This window comes from Cryptotermes secundus, unplaced genomic scaffold, assembly GCF_002891405.2.
Source record: "Cryptotermes secundus unplaced genomic scaffold, Csec_1.0 scaffold26, whole genome shotgun sequence".
Classification (NCBI taxonomy): Eukaryota; Metazoa; Arthropoda; class Insecta; order Blattodea; family Kalotermitidae; genus Cryptotermes; species Cryptotermes secundus.
Window position 1 is genome coordinate 1,709,263 of NW_019743656.1, and position 18,074 is coordinate 1,727,336.

General features: G+C 42.8%; 1 protein-coding gene across 2 annotated transcripts in view; it reads right to left on the reverse strand.

The window, feature by feature from the left end:
* The window catches only part of LOC111874154 (patatin-like phospholipase domain-containing protein 2), a 67,149-nt gene that overhangs the window by 24,279 nt on the left and 24,796 nt on the right, over positions 1–18,074 (reverse strand). The window contains exon 1 of one of the 2 annotated variants that reach the window (XM_023869399.2): positions 3,203–3,572. The exons of the other annotated variant lie outside the window; for it this stretch is intronic. Within the exon in view, the coding sequence (XP_023725167.1) occupies positions 3,203–3,362 (160 nt within the window). The 5' untranslated portion in view covers positions 3,363–3,572. Of the gene's footprint in view, positions 1–3,202; positions 3,573–18,074 lie in introns of those variants that run through there. 2 annotated transcript variants of the gene reach the window in all.

Here is an 18,074-nt window from a genome sequence, read left to right on the forward strand (position 1 = left end):
CTCTACAGGCATAATGTGTTGCGACAATCTCACGCTGCATACAGACAGTATATTAATTAAATCACGTGTATAACAAAGACCTAGAGGCCTAACTGCATACAACAAATATATAAATTGCTTCAAATCTTCTTCGTATTAATTTAAATGATGATAGAATATGATATGACCAGGAGTTTTCGTGTTGAAATTTCGAAACCGAGAGACAATTAACGGTAGAATAATTTTAGAATCCTGGTCTTCTCACGGTGAAGGCACAATATGCAGTAATTTACTTTGAAATTCACTAAATACTATAAATTTTCAGTCCGTACCTCACAGGAAACACATTATGTCTCCACTACAAAGACCAACCGGTTAATACTGTTTAGGGAAACAGCCGCTGTTTATTGTGAGAATCATGCAGGTCACATAAATACACTGTGTGTGCAAAATAAAAGTTTAAAATGTCACTATTATTTTAATTGGTTAGAAGCGCGCAGTTTACACGTCACAGGATGAAGTCATTACTAAATTAGGAGGAGAGACTGAAGGACTCTCAAGATCAAGGCCACAGCGTCGATTCTCCACTGTGCCGCCGAAATGAACAGTAACACGATGAAAATAAAAACGAGAAATGATTCAAGAACTGTAGCTAAAGCAGAATGAATGGCATGTGTCTTTTAAGATTTTAGCTGTAATAGTGTGCGGAAAAACGAAAATAGGCTTATAACACTGGAGTGGTATGAAGCAGGCCTACATACATTTTGAAAATTCGTTTTGGCGTTCTCGCAACAGAGTTGAAAAAAAATGTGCCTTCGCTGAACCGATTTTCATTAAATGCTATACCGCTGAGTTTAGTTAAATCTGTGGACACATTCCCATTTCGGTTAAAATCGTTCATCAATAATAGGCTCTTTACTTGAAGGCCTACATGAGTTTCTGTTCACGTAATTCATAAACGTTTACCGGTGCAGAAAATTTTTCCCAATAAACATAGTATAGAAAAACGAAACGTTTTATATCCAACAGTCGTTTCCGTAATCCTTAAGGCTATTTTTACTTAACGGCGCTGTCTACCGAGGCTATACAGCGTCATGGAGCAGTTGATGGAATGAGAATTAAAAATGAAAGCCGAAGTACTATGGGAAAACCCTGCAACGGTGCCACAATGACCACCACAAATGCCAAATGACCTGGCCTGGGTTCGAACCCGGACCACCGTTGTAGAAGGCCGGTAACTAACCGCTTGAGCAGTGGTACGACCCGAGACTTTCAAAATCAAGATGCAATAATAAAATGAAGGCTCCAAAACTGCTACGTCATACGTTATACGCTAATTTCCTAAGTTGTTTTAGACTGAGTCTATCACTGATCTTGACACTGGCATACTGAAGGGACGAATCAGCTGTTGTGGATACGAACACACTGCAGGTGGACTACACTGAAACTTCTTTGCATCCCATTCTGTCACATACCAATTGTCCAACTTTAGCATTCAGCACGGATTCCTAGGGGATCGAACCATGGTGACTGAGTTCCCTCCTTGCTTCATTTTTTTAGTTTATCACGAGGCTCATACAACTGTGTACAGAGCGGACAATCTTCAACAGACAACAGCGGTCACCTACATTTGTACTCCTACTTTCACATGGTCTTAAGAATAAACCTTTCTCCCCGAGTACGATTTCCATTGATAAACTTTTTGAAGCCGTGAGTTCGTCTAAATACCACTAAAACAACGCGGTCCCACTTCGAAGAAAAACGCGTTTACATTAATCGGTTAATGTCCTCTGGGAAATACTCCCTGTTTATTCCGAAAATCCTAATACTTAAGACATACATACATACACACATTGTGTGGGCTAAATGAAGTTCTTGAATGCTGAAGCAAGTAGTGCAGCCCTGTCCAACGCGGCGCCCGTGGTATATTTTTCTGGCGCCCTCCGTAACCACATATAATTGAGTCGATTATTAATATTAATTCAAATTCTAAGACAAGAGACATTTTTGAACGTCTGATTACTGTTAAATATTTTCGAAATATTTTATTATTATTATTATTNAGCAAATGATGCTCGAGATGGTTCAAGTTCGTATAGCAACAGGCGTGACCAGAGTGGTTTGAACGGCTGTTGTACTGCGATGTGGAAAGCAAATGGAAAAACTACCACATTATCACTTTTCCTGGATAGTCTCTTTCCAAAAACAGAAGATCGCATTAAGTGGAGAAACTGTTTTGGAAGAGACTGTCGCCTGACAGATTACTGATGATGATGATGATTAGTAGTAGTAAAAGTACTAGTAGTAGTAGTGTGTGGTGGCACCCACACCTCCACAGGCACCAGTGAATTGTGCCCGAGTACATAAGAACGTTGGACAGCACTGAAGTAGTGCATGTAGCAACAACTATTTTCATCTAAATGATAAAATAAGTCAGGAAATTCTCGCCGAAGCGTGAAGCTTACCACTCAACTCGATCTAGTGCCGAGATTAGAATTACGTACACATATACCACTCTCACATAAGTCTTCATGTTGTCGTGCTTAATTAAGCAGAGAGGCAACTTTGGCTTTATCCTTACAGGTTACTCAACATTTCAAGCGTATGATGATTCCAATTCTTACTTTTGTGTAAATATCTCCAAAACTACAAGACGTATTGAAAAAAAAAAGGACTTGGTTGCTACAACTTTTGCTGAAAACAATGTTCACTCTGAAAAATAATTTGTGAGTTTTGCGCCCAGAAACGCATGCAGATCATCGTGTATGTACCCGTTACTGCTGCCCTTTTTTAAACAAACGAGGAATATATCAACAAATTTAAATTTCATGCAGGTCCGTTGCGAACGCCCCAGAAGAACGTCTTCTCTTGACTGATAACGCCACCTCTTACGTTACGTAAGTCCTTAAAACAAATTCTGAAAATAAACACCATCACCTAGTCCAGTGGTTGTCAGACCGCGGCCTAGTAAATTCTTTTAACGGGAAGGAGACGAGAGCCCGGTACCGGGCCGCGACCCGGAGGTTGAGAAACATTGGTCTAGTCATAAGAGTCTTAAAAATTTGTGACTGTCAAATAGGAGTAGTGATTCATCAAAATAATTCCAAGATTTTCTTGTAGGCCGAACGTTTGTAGTAGGAATTGGATTCTAAATTAATTTGTAATGGCTTTGTTTATGAAGGTATGAAACTACAAGAACTAAATAAAGCAAAGGTGCACTAACCTAATGGCAAGTCGCATAATAGACCACAAGCTGCAATTGCCCCTGCTGATGCTCCCGATATCTTGTCAAGAAGCAGATGAGGTGCATATTTCTTGAAACATCCAGCTACACCAACGTGGTATATTCCCAAAAACCCACACCCAGCAAATGACAGATTCATGTTGCTTTAACTCAGACGGACACAGATAAATACACACCACGCAATCAGTCCACAGAAAACAGTATGACAGTATGGATTCTCACGAATTAGCACTGTAAACTTTCCTTCTGTTCACTAACACCTCCTAAACTCCACTGTATAAATCTGAATCTGACGTATTGCTTTTGGTCCTCTTCTGCACTGATAGGAAGTAAATATTACACTAGATTTGTTCCCACCTTTGATGACGGAAAGCAAAATACTAGCGCTGATTGGTTATCCCTCAGTGGTGTGGTGGTAACACTCCGCCTATATTCGACAGTAGCGCCTCTACCAGGAACGGTTGAAATGATGTATATTCTCTCTGACGCTCGTCGATTGCGCTCAACGATCGTCGTACAACGTTTCTTCCGTTTGGTTGGTACGGTATTAACCGGCAGCTCCAAATCTACTGGTGTCTACAGCGAAAGTACTGCAACGTGTCGCCTGTGTGACGCGGCAGGAATAAATTGCGTGGGTCTTCGGATCGGAACGAATTCTTTTATTGGACGCTTATTTGTACACACACTCGTACAATTATTTACTTAGAGCGCTATTGCACCGTTAGTACACTCTGGAACTCTTCTGCTAAGTCTGAGCACAACCTGCTTCTATCTCGCTAGAGAGAGAGAGAGAGAGAGAGAGAAAAAAAGCTATCCCTTTACCAGGCCGTGAAGGCCAATCGGGCTGTGAGACGTTGAGGGTCCCAGATTATCTAGACAATCGGCTCAAAGATGGCGGTAAGGTTGTGAGCCTTACGCGCCGGCCGCGCTTTACTCCTCCGGAAAATTATTTAATTAATTCCTGGTACTCAATTCTGTTAGAGGCTGAGTCGAGTGGAATCCAAAATTGTGGGTACAAAACTCAGAATCTCTACTGTGATTTAAGAACTGTGATTTCACTCGGAATCTCTTGTGATACTCGTGATATTGAACTCTCGCCGGAGCTACACACACTACACTCCAGCTTTCGGAAGGAATAGGGGATACCTTATCGAAGGGTTAATTTCATCCGTTGCTGCGCAACGAACAATCCGTTGCTTAGGAAATGCTAGCCTTACTCAATACAGAATACAGAAGTGTTTGGTTTCATCCGTTGTTACGTAACGCTCCCTCTGTTGTCCTTTCATATCCGGTGAAACGCGATTGTTGTTTCGGCAATTCCTATGCAGAGGCCCACTGTTATTGCGTTTCCATAGAAGTATCCCTTCCGGATTCACGACATGCGACAGTACTTTAATATTTTTGGCCGCGCCATAGCTCAGGCGGTTAGTCGCTGCCTTCCTACCACCGCGGCCCTGGTTCAAGCCCGGATCTAGTCATGTGGGATCTGTGGTAGACAAAGTGGCGTTGTGACAGGTTTTCTCTGAGTACTTTGTTTTCCCCTGCCAATCTTCATTCCACCACTTGCTGGTACAACAGGCCTGTAGTGACCGCGGTACCGAGTGTACTCAGTCTCACTCCACTAAGAAAATAAAAAATAACTTTTAGTTTTATGTATTTATGGTTTCTAACGTAGTCTGGTAAAGGTAAAAAGGTTAAGTCGTCCCTGTGCTTAATTAGTTAAACATTATGCCATGAAGACATATGCGGGAGTGGAGGCATAGCTCCACCTTTCTTGAGCTCGGCACTAGATTGAGGTGACGAGTTAGCTTCACGCCCCTGCTGATTTACTCTCTGGGAAAGAGCAGCGCTACCCATTGGATAGGAGGCTGGGCCCTAGAGTCGATCTGGACGCTGTGGAGAAAAGTCTTCCCCCTGCCGGGAATCGAACCCGGGCCGTCTGGCCTGTAGCCCGACGCTGTACCGACTGTGCTATATAACGTAGCATGGTAGAATGATAGATTCGTTGTTGGGTTCGTGAAACAAGATAAACTCAGCTCTCGTACAGTGCTTCCGGAAGACGCCGTGCGAGAAGAAATCAATATTATTTCATACTTGTCACTGGGATACGGACGTTTTATCAGTAACTCCGTGCTAGTATTGCTTGTTGCATCTAAACAAGGCTAGCAGTGCCCACTTCTGCTACTGACATCAATACTTCTAGTCAGAAAGTAACGTTTCTTATCGCACAAATGACGTGTCATGTGAAAGGAATACAAGTCCACGAATTCTTAACTTTGGCATTGGATTAAGGCGAGTGACCAGAGTTACGTTCCGGCCGCTTTAACGCGGAGGAAAACGTCAACTGTCTGGGTACGAGAGAGCGGGTGATTTCAGCATGGTGGAGAAGAGAAATGCCTTTGCCCCTGCCATCATAATGAAGTAGCACTGATGAAGTCTACAGGTTTTATGAGAAATATTTCATATTGGTTGTATAATTTTTAGAGATATCCTAAATTATTGTCCTTTAAAAGAAAATAGTATATAATTCCCTTTAATTTCCGTTAGAATTTAAACTCTATATGGCCGACAGTGCATCTCTAAAAGCAAAGAATATTAAACATTGTGAATTTCGCCTGAATAATAAGTCACAAAGAATATTAACCCCTTCTAGGGTGAATTTCTTCTGGATAATAAGCTACAAAGAATATTAACCATATCTACGGTGAATTTTTCCTGAATAATATGCTGCAAAGAATAATGAAACTCTCTAATTTCGTCTGAATAATAAGCTACATAAAATCCGAAGCTAAATAGTGTCTAAGAATTGAGTACATTTCGTTTTCATTACAAAGAGCAGTCGGTTAATGTACAGGAAAACAGCCACTGTATGTTCTTAGAGCCAAGCGAATTCAACAAATAAATTATAAGGGGAAATGCATTATTTAACTTAAACGCATTTGTTTCAAGTTTACATACAGTTGTTCAAGAGGGGGATTACAGATCCCACGTTGTTGCTACGCAACCAACTCTAGCTAGTAGGAAAGAAATGAGTTAATTATACAAAAAATATGCAAGGTAAACTGAGAAGAAAACATGTTTGGGTTTCAATACATGTCTCGTAATCTAGAAAAGGTGTAAAAATCATGCACATAGATCATAAAGTCAGTCCTCAACAAACCTGTACAGACGAGAAATAACACTTTCAACTGTGAATCACCTTGACAAACAATTATGAACTATATCTAATTGTTTCTTCGTGGGAAAATAAATAAGGTTGAATTCTTTTGATACTCTGACTACATACAAAAGATAACTAATGCACTGAGGTCCACGTTTCAAGGTACTCTGTGATATCATCATAATTTGAGAACACAATGAAAGCTGGGAGTTATAAACTGCGCGCTGACGGACTTCGAACTTTATAAACTGACTGTTGAGTGCTGAGTAAATAAAAGTTAACTGGTTTTAAAAAATTAACTGCCGGTATCTTACACAGATGCATGATTTATACACAAGTGGCTTGACCTAAGAGCCAGATGTTTCATTTAAGATCCTTTTGTATTACCATCCAAAGAAGCCAGAAAATTCTATTTCTTTTGCCCTGAGATCCATGACGTTTCGGAATCTTACCATTATTCAGATATAATAATAATACGTAAAGATGGCCCTGTCCTTAACTAATTAAGCACTATGCCATGAAGGCGTATGGGGAGTAGATACATAGACCCAAATTTTCTTAACCTTGGGACTAGTTGGAGGTGAGTGATCAGCTTCACATCCCGGACGCTTTACCCCCGGGGAAAGTCCCCGGTACCCATTGGATAGGAGGTGGGTGGGCCCCAGAGCCGGTCTGGACGTTGTGGAGAAGAGAAAATTCTTACTTATTTGCGTGCTTACTCAACAGCCCAATTATAATTGTTAAAAACGATCTACAGCAAAATTAGAATATGTTATCACTCAGTCATGGGGCTGAGCCTTTCTTGAGAAGCTGCCAATTGTGCAGATACTGAAGAAATTCCCAACATTTTATGGAACCCGAAGGTTCATTACCGCGTTCACAAGTGCAATTTACTGGTCCCTATCCTGAGATAGTTTGATCCAGTCCATTCCATTCTATTCTATCTCTCTAAGATCCATTTTAATATTGACCACCCACCTACGTCTTGGTCTTCCTAGTGGTCTTTTTCCTTCTGGTCTTCCCACCAATATCCTCTAGTAGCCTCTTCCCTTCAGTACTCCCGACTAAAATTTTGTTTGCATTTCTCATCTATGCGATCATATTTTCCGGCATCTTATCATCATAATAACCTGTGAAGTGTAAAAAAAAATTATTTGTTTCATTCTGGTCCGTCACACTAACAATATTATCAAAGATAAAACAATTCCGTCTAGTGTGACTGGTGAAGTTTTTTTATTTCAATTCTTCATGCCCTTACATGTTTCGGTCCTTAGAGACCACCATCAGAGGGATATCGATACAGTTTGGAAATCACTATTACACTAGGTGTTCTGAATGTTGGAAAAAAAAAAATATATATATATATATAATGTTGACAATATACAAATGGATACAAAATCCAAAGTTTTCACAACTGTAGCGGCTGTCTTGATATATATATATTAACATTTGTTATTTAAGTTAGAATTTATAAACAAAATAGGTTCGCGTCCTCTCTCTTATCACCTCTCTTGACGGGGGCCGAACTTGTGCCGCCTGTCTTTCTTGAGAAGGTTCTTTGATGTCGTCCTGTGGTTGTTCGTGGCGCACTGTTTTGTAAAAAAATATATCCCTGTAACAGGCCATGAAGGCCCATACGGTTGTGAGACGTCGAGGCTCCCACATTTTCTAGGCAATCGGTTCACAGATGGCGGTGAGTTTGTTAGCCTCATGCACCTGCCGCCCGTTACTCCCCAGGAAGATTCGTGGTACTCGTTTCTGTTAAGGGCTGAGTCGACCCCAGGGCCATAGTGCGGCTGCGAGGATTAGGTAAATTGAAAAAATCCAGTGACCTCATCGGGAATGCAACCCTGTTTGTAGCATAGTGCCTCAACCGCGTGCCCCGACTTATGAAGCGTACATGTCAGTATGTTCCTTATGACGCAGGAGAATCCAATGAACTTTTTAGGGCTTCGAGGGCGCTACAGAGAAACCACCTACTACGCATTTTCTGTTTATAAAGATGGTTCCAGAATGCAATATCAGTGCCTTGTTTTGCTGTTAAGTCTGTAAATAGTCCTATTTACATACGCAAGAATCCCCACATGACGTGTTGAGCAATCCTGATAACGGCGATGGCTTCAGAACTGTTTTCGAGTCCGTAGCTTCAGAATGGACGTGTTAAGCTCAGAGGATCTAGGAACACACACGAACATTAATGTCTTCTGTGTAGTGACTTCGTGTAGTCTGGTAGAGAGTTAACCAACGTCTTAGAGGAAGCTGCTGCTTTCGAAAGGTTGATGACTATTTATCAGACTATACGGCGTCACAACGGACAGCACAATAATCTTCCTAAGCACGGTTCTGAGAACCTGAAATGTCTCATGACAAACGTCATTCAAGATCCATATTACTGTCACGTGTAGGAGCGATATAGATTGGTGAATGGATTTATTGACCACTTACAGGTCTAACTACATACACGTGTATAACACTATTGCTGCTTTCCACGATTGATAAATCACTACAGCACACTCTTAAGTCTTCGCCAATCTGCACAGTTTTGGCTAGACGTTTCCTGGTAACAACTTTTAACAATGGTTATCTCTCTGCTTCTGTGTTCAAGTCCCGTACAGAACTGACTGCCAACTATTAACTGATTTAGCCGCCCGAATTCTCTTCTTCTTGGCACGGACCGCGCAGGGAACACCGTTAATTCCCGTGTGCTAACGGTTTTCCGTTACCGCGGGGACGTGTTTGCCGAGCCATTGTCCAGAAACTGGTCTCGTATAACAGCTCATCTCACGATCGTTGCATAGCAACGGCTATACACACTACGTTATAATGGGTTATGACACCGTGAAATCTTATGATTGGGTATAGATATTTCGGACGAAAATACTTCCATCTTCTGAATACCAGACTACACGCTGTTGTAATCCGAAAGATTACAAAATGAAATCAACAGGCATACTGTTTAAGGCGAATTCATTCTACACGCGTTCTTGTGGAGTCTTCAAACTTTAACATTTTGCACTAGATGAAGACGAGTGGACAGTATCAGGTCCTGGCCGCATTAATCCCGCGGGAAAGTGCCTCCGGTACACACTGGATAGGATCCTGGGTGGCTATCAGAGCCAGTTTGGACGAGGTGGAGAAAACTTTGTCCTTGTCGGACAGGGATCGCCTATTCTCTGGTAATTCAGCCCATAACAAACTTTAATTACTGACTGCGCTGACCGGCTCTCATTCTGCACATATTCCTCATACATACAGACCCGCGTTAAACCGAAAATCCAGGCGAGTCCGTCAGAAACCAGATCTGCTTCGAAAACCGTATTAAACCAAATTCGTATAGACGTACCTTGTATTCGTCGAGGTTGTCTCTGTGCTTAATTAATTAAGCATTTTACCATGAAGATGTATGAGGGAAAGGAGGTATAGCTCCACAAATCTTGACCTCGGCACTAAGTGGTGAACGGTCAGCTTCACGTCCCGGCCGCATTAATCCAGGGAATAAAGCCCCCAACCCGTATCCACTAAGTAGGACGCTGAGTTGGCCTTAAAGACGGTCCGGACGCTATGAAGACGAGAAAGATCTCTTTCCCCTGCTGGGAACTGAACCCCGGCCGTCCAGCTTGTAGCCGGTCGCTATACCGACTGAGCTATTCCGGGTCCCTCGTATTGACTGAAGACTGGATGTAAACCCAATATGAAGGTCAAGGCAACAAGCGACATAATGAATAGGCAGTGAGGTCAGTTAAGTGCAGCAAGTTTAATATGAGAATATTCTCGTATGAAACTCGTGTCAAGACGTGTAACGTTTCAGAACGTCTCCTATAAACATAAATGACATTATAACTGTGACTGTGATATGACAATCTCATTGCAATGAATATTATGAGGGCGGTCTTATGAGATGTGACGCCTTAAGTTCCGTAGATGGGGCCGAACGCCTGTAACAACGCAACTACAAGCGTCACAACCCGGAAAATCATTGCTTCTCCTCCATGAAGACTGATATTGCGATTATGGGTAGACTAAATCACATTAGTTCACAACTATTCCAACATTTTCTACTTTACAGGTTGAAAGTACCTAATATGCGGTATCTAAAACATCTTTGAAGGTGCGTCAACATCAAACAGTGACGTAGATCGTGACGTTATTGCAAGTAAGTCACCATATTCCATTTTACAACATACCACGTATACTGCACTAGTGTATACACCAACGTCAGAATCCTTTCAAGTCTATCCACGTATACTACTCTTTCCAAAAAGTATCCGACCTTGGGCCGGGAAAAAAAAGTTCTGCATCTGGGTGGTTACAATACCTAATCGCCTTCAAAGTAGGCCCCTTGTGACTCCACACACTTAGCCCAGTGGTCCTTCCATCGCTGGAAGCAATTCTGCAAGGCTTCTTTTGGAATGGCGTGCAGCTGCGCCGTCGCGTTCTGTATGCTGTCCTCACGGCTGTCAAAACGGCAGCCTTTTGGGGGTGTCTTCAATCTCGGGAACAGCCAGAAATCAAAATTTGCCATGTCAGGAGAGTAGGGAGCCTGGCGAACCTGCGGAATGCCGCGCTTGGCCAGGAAACCCTGGATCAGGTGCGATGAATGAGCTGGGGCATTGTCATGATACAGCTGCCAGTTGCGTGCGTCCCACAGCTCCGGTCTCTTGCGCCGAACTGCATCACAAAGATGGCAGAGGACTTCTTGGTAGTACTCCTTACTGACAGTCTGGCCTAGTAGTGCGTACTCATGATGCACAACAGCCCGGTAATCGAAAAAAAAACAGCCAGTATCACCTTCACATTGCTCCGAACCTGTCGTGCTCTTTTGGGCCTCGGGGATGTTGGATGCTTCCATTGTGACGCCTGGACCTTCGTTTCCGGGTCATACCCCAAGTTTCTGACAAAACTTGATGTAGTATCGCTGCTCCAAGCGTTCTGTCATCTTGAGCGAAACGAGAATGCGACGAACACGCGTTACACCACTTCGCTATCTGGCAGCCACAGACGCATCCGGCAGTGTTGCGAGTCAGCAAAAAATCACGCATGCTCATGAAAGTCCCTTCTACCACTTCGCTCAGTTTCTCCACCCTGTGGCCATTACTTACAGCGGGGGAAAAAAATAAAGTCGGATACTTTTTGGACATACGTTAAAGCTATCCTTGTAACAGGCTGTGGAGGCCCATAGGGTTATGAGACGTCAAGGCTCACATGCTTTCTACACAATCGGTTCACAGATGGTGGTGAGGCTGTCAGGCTTACGTTCCGGCCTCCCTTTAGCCCCCGGAAAATTCCTGGTACTCATTTTTGTTAGAGGCTGAGTCGACCCCAGGGACACAATGCGGCTGGAAGGATTAAGCCCATTGAAAAATGCAGTAACGTCATCGGGAATCGAATCCGCGACCTTCCAGCTTGTAGCCAAGATAGCTGTTTTGGAGATTCTGTTGAACACCCAGGAATTTTCTTAAATAAGGTTGCCTGATCAATTTATGACGTAATCTCAAATATATTTCGGGTAAAGAAAATTAGTTTATTTTGCAATGAATATAATTTTGTTTATTAAATGTCAGGAAAAATAATGATGAAACGTTACATTACGAAATACGAACGTCAGACTTAATTCGAAAACGACAAGGACATATCCATGATAACTCTTTCCATATTATATTGGGCTACAGATCTGATTTTGGTATCGCGCCCATAATATCATATTACCTCTCCTAATCTCTTCGTCCTTGTTAGCTGATTTGTGGGTGAAGGACACAACGCTGTGTTTCGTAGGTCAAGCATTGCGTCCTTACAGCGCCATGACGCCGGTAGATGGCGTATATCATGACTTAATAGGATTCTACGAACTGTTCGGGGTACCGATAACGCTATTGACTCTATTCTGGAAGTACCCGATTCGGATCTCGCCCAAACAACTTGGCATTTTTTGTGGTTTTCTTCAATCCCCACAGACAAATGCCAGGACAATACCTCCTTATGCCATGGACACATCCTTCGAAATTATTTCGAAGTCATCGTTTACCTGTCACCCTAATATTCGACGTTATATAATCTAGATAGTTGTTTCAGACGCTATGCTACAAGCCGAAATGTCGCAGGTTCGATTCCGGATGAGGTCATTGGATTTTTCAGTTTACCTAATCCTTCCAGCCGCACTATGGCCCTGGGGTCGACTCAGCCTCTAACAGAAATGAGTACCAGGAATCTTCCTGCGTGTAAGGGGAGACCGGAGCGTAAGGCTGACAACCTCACCGCCATCTGTAAACCGACTGCCTATAGAGAATGTGGGAGCATCGGCGTTTCGCAACCCTATGGGCCTACACGGCCTGTTACAGGGATAGCTTTACTTTGGGGGGGGGGCTTTACTGACAGCGCCGTGAAGTTCTCCCTCTGAATAATCGAGTGAGCAGCATGCCATAAAAATGTATGGGCACATATTCTTAATCTCGGCACCGGAAGCATTAGTCAGCCTCACGCCCCGGCCGCTTTATCCCCGAAGAAAGAGCTCCTGGTATCCACTGGATAGGAGGCTGGGTGGGACCCAGAACCAGTCTGGAGACTTTCGAGGAGAAAAATCAACTGCCCCTGCTGGGAACCGAATCCAGATTCCTCTGCCGACCAACTCGTAGTAGTCTGTCATACCGACTGAGTTGCGCCTGCTTCCTTCTTCGAACGTGAATGTAAAGCTATCCCTGTAACAGGCCATGAAGGCCTATATGATTGTGAGATGTCGAAGCCCCCACATTTTCTAGATAATCGGCTCACAGATGACGGTGAAGTCAGCCTTACGCGCCGGCCACCCTTTACCCCCTAGGAAGATTCCTGGTACTCATTTCTGTTAGAGAGTGAGTGAACCTCAGGGCCACAGTGCGGCTGGAAGGATTAGGTCAACTGAAAAATCCAGTGACCCCATAAGGAATGGAACCGGCGACATTCCGGCTTGTAGCATACTGATTTCGCGTGCCCCCGTTCTACGGACGTGCCTTGCTGGAAGGACAGATCACTGCGTTCAGTATATCGTGATGCGAATATCTGTTGTGTGACATTCAAATTGCGCTGCAAATCAGAATATTTGCAATCGTGCAGGCCATTACGTACGAGAGGCCATGTAAGATACTGGTATCGTGTTCAGTAACGTTACGGTCATCGGCAATTATATCTTGTTCAATATTGTTTCGTCCAATTATCTTCATCCTGTACACAGATAAACGCTTCTGTCCTTCACAGCAGCGAACTGATAAGCTGCCCACAGTTTACAGGGAGGATGTACGGTCTACTGAATTTTTTTCCACGAGGGTTGCAGTCAATCACCGATGTACAACAGTTCTTTTGGGCTATCACGTGGTGCAGAAGTTCATCGATATTTCCGGGAAACGTACTGCATCCATCTTCAGGGTAAAACAGTAAGTCAAGCAAGCAACCAGCAACAAAAATTCTACTCGTACTTGCTGCTTGAGCTGGTGTCTTTCTTGGCTTAATCTTCGGTCTCGAAGATGGAAGGAATTCGTTCCTCCGAAACGTTGGTAATGGACTACACGGTGTCACATCTCAGAAGTTACTTCTCGTTATCATGGCTGTTAAGAACATTAAATCAAATATATATTTTACTTAACGAAGCTGTCAGCAGTTCAAGACTATATAGCGTCCAATGACAGGAAGATCAGTGAACAATTATTTGGACAAGATACGGAAGGAATTGGAGAGGGGCGTAGCACGGGGTAGCATAGTAGGTTGAGGCACTATGCTACAAGCCGTAGGTCGATTCCCGATGAGGTCATTGGATTTTTCAATTGATCTAATTCTCCCAGCCGCACTATGGCCCTGAGATCGACTCAGCGGCCGGCGCGTAAGGCTTGACAGCCTCACCGCCGTCTATCAAGCCGACTGTCTAGAAAATGTGGCCAGCCGAGGCGTCACACAACCCCATGGGCTTCCACGGCCTGTTACAGGGATGGCTTTACCTTTTTCATGGAAGGAATGGTTCGTGACCTAATTTAAGGTACAGCTCTGGCACTTGCCCGTGCAGGTAAACTACAAAAAAAGGTCAAGATAATTTGTGTATTAGTTGCGATTCGGCGTGGGCGTCTCATGAACACAGGCTCAGGAGTCTCGTCACCCGAGTGAACCCGCTCGATACCATACGGGTATAACAGAAACCGGCTGACATGCTTTTAACCATTTGAAACTTCAAGAGAGAGAGAGAGAGAGATAAAGTGGTGGTGAAAGTAGTGATGAGACACTATATACGAGGGGGAGGTACGGTAAAGTTGTCCTTGTGCTTGACTAATCAAGCATTACGCCATGGAGGCGTATGGGGGAGTGGATGTATAGAGCCATGTATTCTTTACTTCGGCGCTAGCTGTATGTGAGTGGTCAGTTTAGGCCGGGGAGAAGGATGTTCCTTTTCTGAAGGCTCCCAGGCAGAGTCCGCTTGTCCTTCAAGTAAAGGTACGTTTAAGAGAGGGTAAAGCCTTAGGAAGTGATAAAGGTAAAGTGTTACGAAGTGAACTTTGTTGTAAGCAGAAAAGAGAAGTTCACCAGAAACCTGAAGTTCATCTATATAATATTTAGAGAAAAATTTCCTACCTCACAGAGAACATATTGCGTCTCTTAACGAAGATCAACCGGTTAATCATGTTTAAGGAAATAATCGCTGTTTATCGTGAGAATCATAAGTAGCACATAAATACACGGCGTGGAAAAAATACAGAAATTTCTAATGTTAAAGGAAGTGGTGGGTATAGTTACCACCGTGAGTCAGTGAGGTTAACACAGCCACAACTCTAGACAAAGCCGTACGAGTATAAAATCTGTGGTACTGACTGTCATACGTTAAGCCCTTTTAGCATGTATCTTTACAGTCTCCTCACCAAGAAACGGCGGTAGAAGTTGACGTGTTATGCGTGGCCACCTGGAACCGCACGTGAGACTGCAACACAAGGCAATTATCTGTCGAATATCAAAGGTCACTAAGAGTTTTCATATTGACTTCGGACATCATTGTTCTGTATAATTTCCTGACCATCTAAACCAGGGAATCAAATTACTTCAGAAACAACTTCCATAAGTATATTCTAGAGGGTTCTGATAGAATTACTGGGTTTCTGGACAAAGTCCAAAAACCCAGTAATTTTAAGAACTTCCATAGCTTTCCTGCTCAAGGTATGACACACCCTCAGAGCCGTTTGAAAATAAAGAGGCCATTTGTTTCTTGGCATTTCCGGGGACAACCATTCTAAACTCACTGGTGAGAGGAGAAAATCGTAGTTTCCATTTAAATGGTACATAATATACCCAATTTCCCACCGATGGTGTCTCCACCTTATCGTGGTGGTGGGGTTTGAGTGCTCCTGAGACCCTGTGAGCTATGCCGGCGGTAGCGTAGCTACTGGTAGGGTCACCAATGCAGGACAGGTCAAGGGGTAGGAGTCAGACGAAGAGCGATACCCTGGTCCTCCAGGTTGGGGGTTGGGCGTGAGGCTAATAACCTCAAACCGCAAAAACTAAATTGTTCATAAACCAGATAATCAGCCTCGGATGAATTGAACGCAAATCGACATCAGCGGGGAGGAAAGATGAAAAATGGAGAAGAATGGAGGCAGATTGTTCAAGAGGCCAAAGCTCACCTTGAACTGTAGCACCGAGGAAGGAATACACCCAATTTCTCAGTATTGCTAGCTTGGTTTGAAATAGCTTAAAGTAGCGGTATCACATAACATGTAAGCTGGCAAGAGTATGAAGTTCTGCTGAGTTGTAATAATGCTAATCTTAACTAAGGAAATTTCTGTTATCAAAGCCTTCACCGCCTCGTACACAGCTCACTGATTTTTTATTATTTTGCGGTTCGGCTCCTCTGGAATCAATCACAATTTATCGGCTACGCGGTAGCCCGTCGCTATACCGACTGAGCTATTCTGCTTCCTTCTTTTCAAATTGCATTAATTTAGTTAACAAATCTGGGACCAAAATCAGTCCGGGATATGTCTTATTTCGGGGACTGTCCCGGAAAATCGGGGACGAATGGCCACTTTGTTTTAAATAGACAATAATTAGTACAATAATCATTAAAATAACAATTATTATAGACTTGCTTGTATACAATACAACTTGTACTCGTAGTAACATTTTTGTATTCAGCTCCTCAAACTGTTGAGGTTCTCAACCAAACCTACCCTTCGATACAAGATGACTTTACTTACATTTCTATATATGAAACGTTTTAATTTGTTTTAGATTATAAAATACACCCCGCAGAGGCATTATGTTCTTTGAAAACGTTGGTAAATATCTAACAGACTACACGGCATCATAATTCAAAACACCACTACATGAACTGAGGAGTTATGTCTAGGAATTTCTAATTTGATCATTTTGATAGGAACATGTAAGGATTTGGTGAGCCGGGATAGCACAGTCGGTATAGCGACTGCCTACTGTCTGGACGACCGAGGGGTCGGAGTTCGAGTCCCGGTAGGGTCAGAATTTTCTCTTGTCCATATCGTTCAGACCAGCTCTGGGGCCCACCTAGCCTCCCATTGAAAGGGTTCCAGAGGCTCTTTCCATGGGAGTAAAGCGGCAGGGTCATGAAGCTGATCACACACCTTCAGCTAGGGCCCAGATTAAGAATATGTGGATCTATACATCCACTCCCCCATACGAGTTCATGGTGTAGTTCTTAATTAGTTAAGCAGAGGGACAACTTTACCTTAACTTTACATGTAAGGATTTTGGAAATATTATCCCTCATATGTATCAGTGGTCTTCTGGGTTTTGATTCCGTGGAGTCTGGTAAACAGCAACATACTGACGGACACTTCTTTCTCACGTGGCGTGAAACTTATTACGCAGAGATATATTTCTAAATAAGGTTAGTGTTTTAAAAATGGGTGAAATTCCTTTCCCCTGTGGTTTGAAACTTACTATGTGAATATAATATTTTAATTTTCGTTTCAGATCATTATTCTTATAACTGAAGGATATTTCTCTTGGAAAACACATTCTTACGCTAATACACAATTTATGTATTTGTAACAAACAACTTTAGCTATCTCCTTTGTGTCTGTAGGCGCGTTTCACTCGAGCACGAACCTACGTCACGCTTTTACGTAAAGAGCGATACATATAAGCTGATATCAACCTCACGGGTCCCTGGGGGAGGGGGCATTCCTTTATCGAAATTCATTAATTGGAAAGATGAGAAATTTATTAAAATTAAATATGGTTCATATAGCAATGTTTTAATAAATATAATTGATTAAAGCCACAAGGATATTCGCCTCAAAAACTGCAAAACAAGATAAAGGGAAACTTTTATGTAAGTTTTGCGTAGAGTGTTCATTCTGCGCACAAACTCATTGAGCGTGACGTCATCAGATGCTGCGCTGACACAATCAATTGTACAGAACAAGCTACATATGGGGATAGAAAAATGTTCAGGGATTTTTTTTCTCCATAATCTCTTTTCCATATTTAACTGCAAGAAGATGTACGCTGTAGGAAATAGAACTGTAGCAGATTAAATTCAGTAATGCTTGCTGTTAATTAATTTAGTTTTCTTGTAGTTTATTTGACGGCACTCTTAATAGCTCTGACTATATGACTATAAGGGACTCATATGAGGACCCTCAGCTAAAAGAGCGAAGGAACTGTTGAAGTTAAACAGGAACCTGCTACGATGGGTGGCGGGACTAC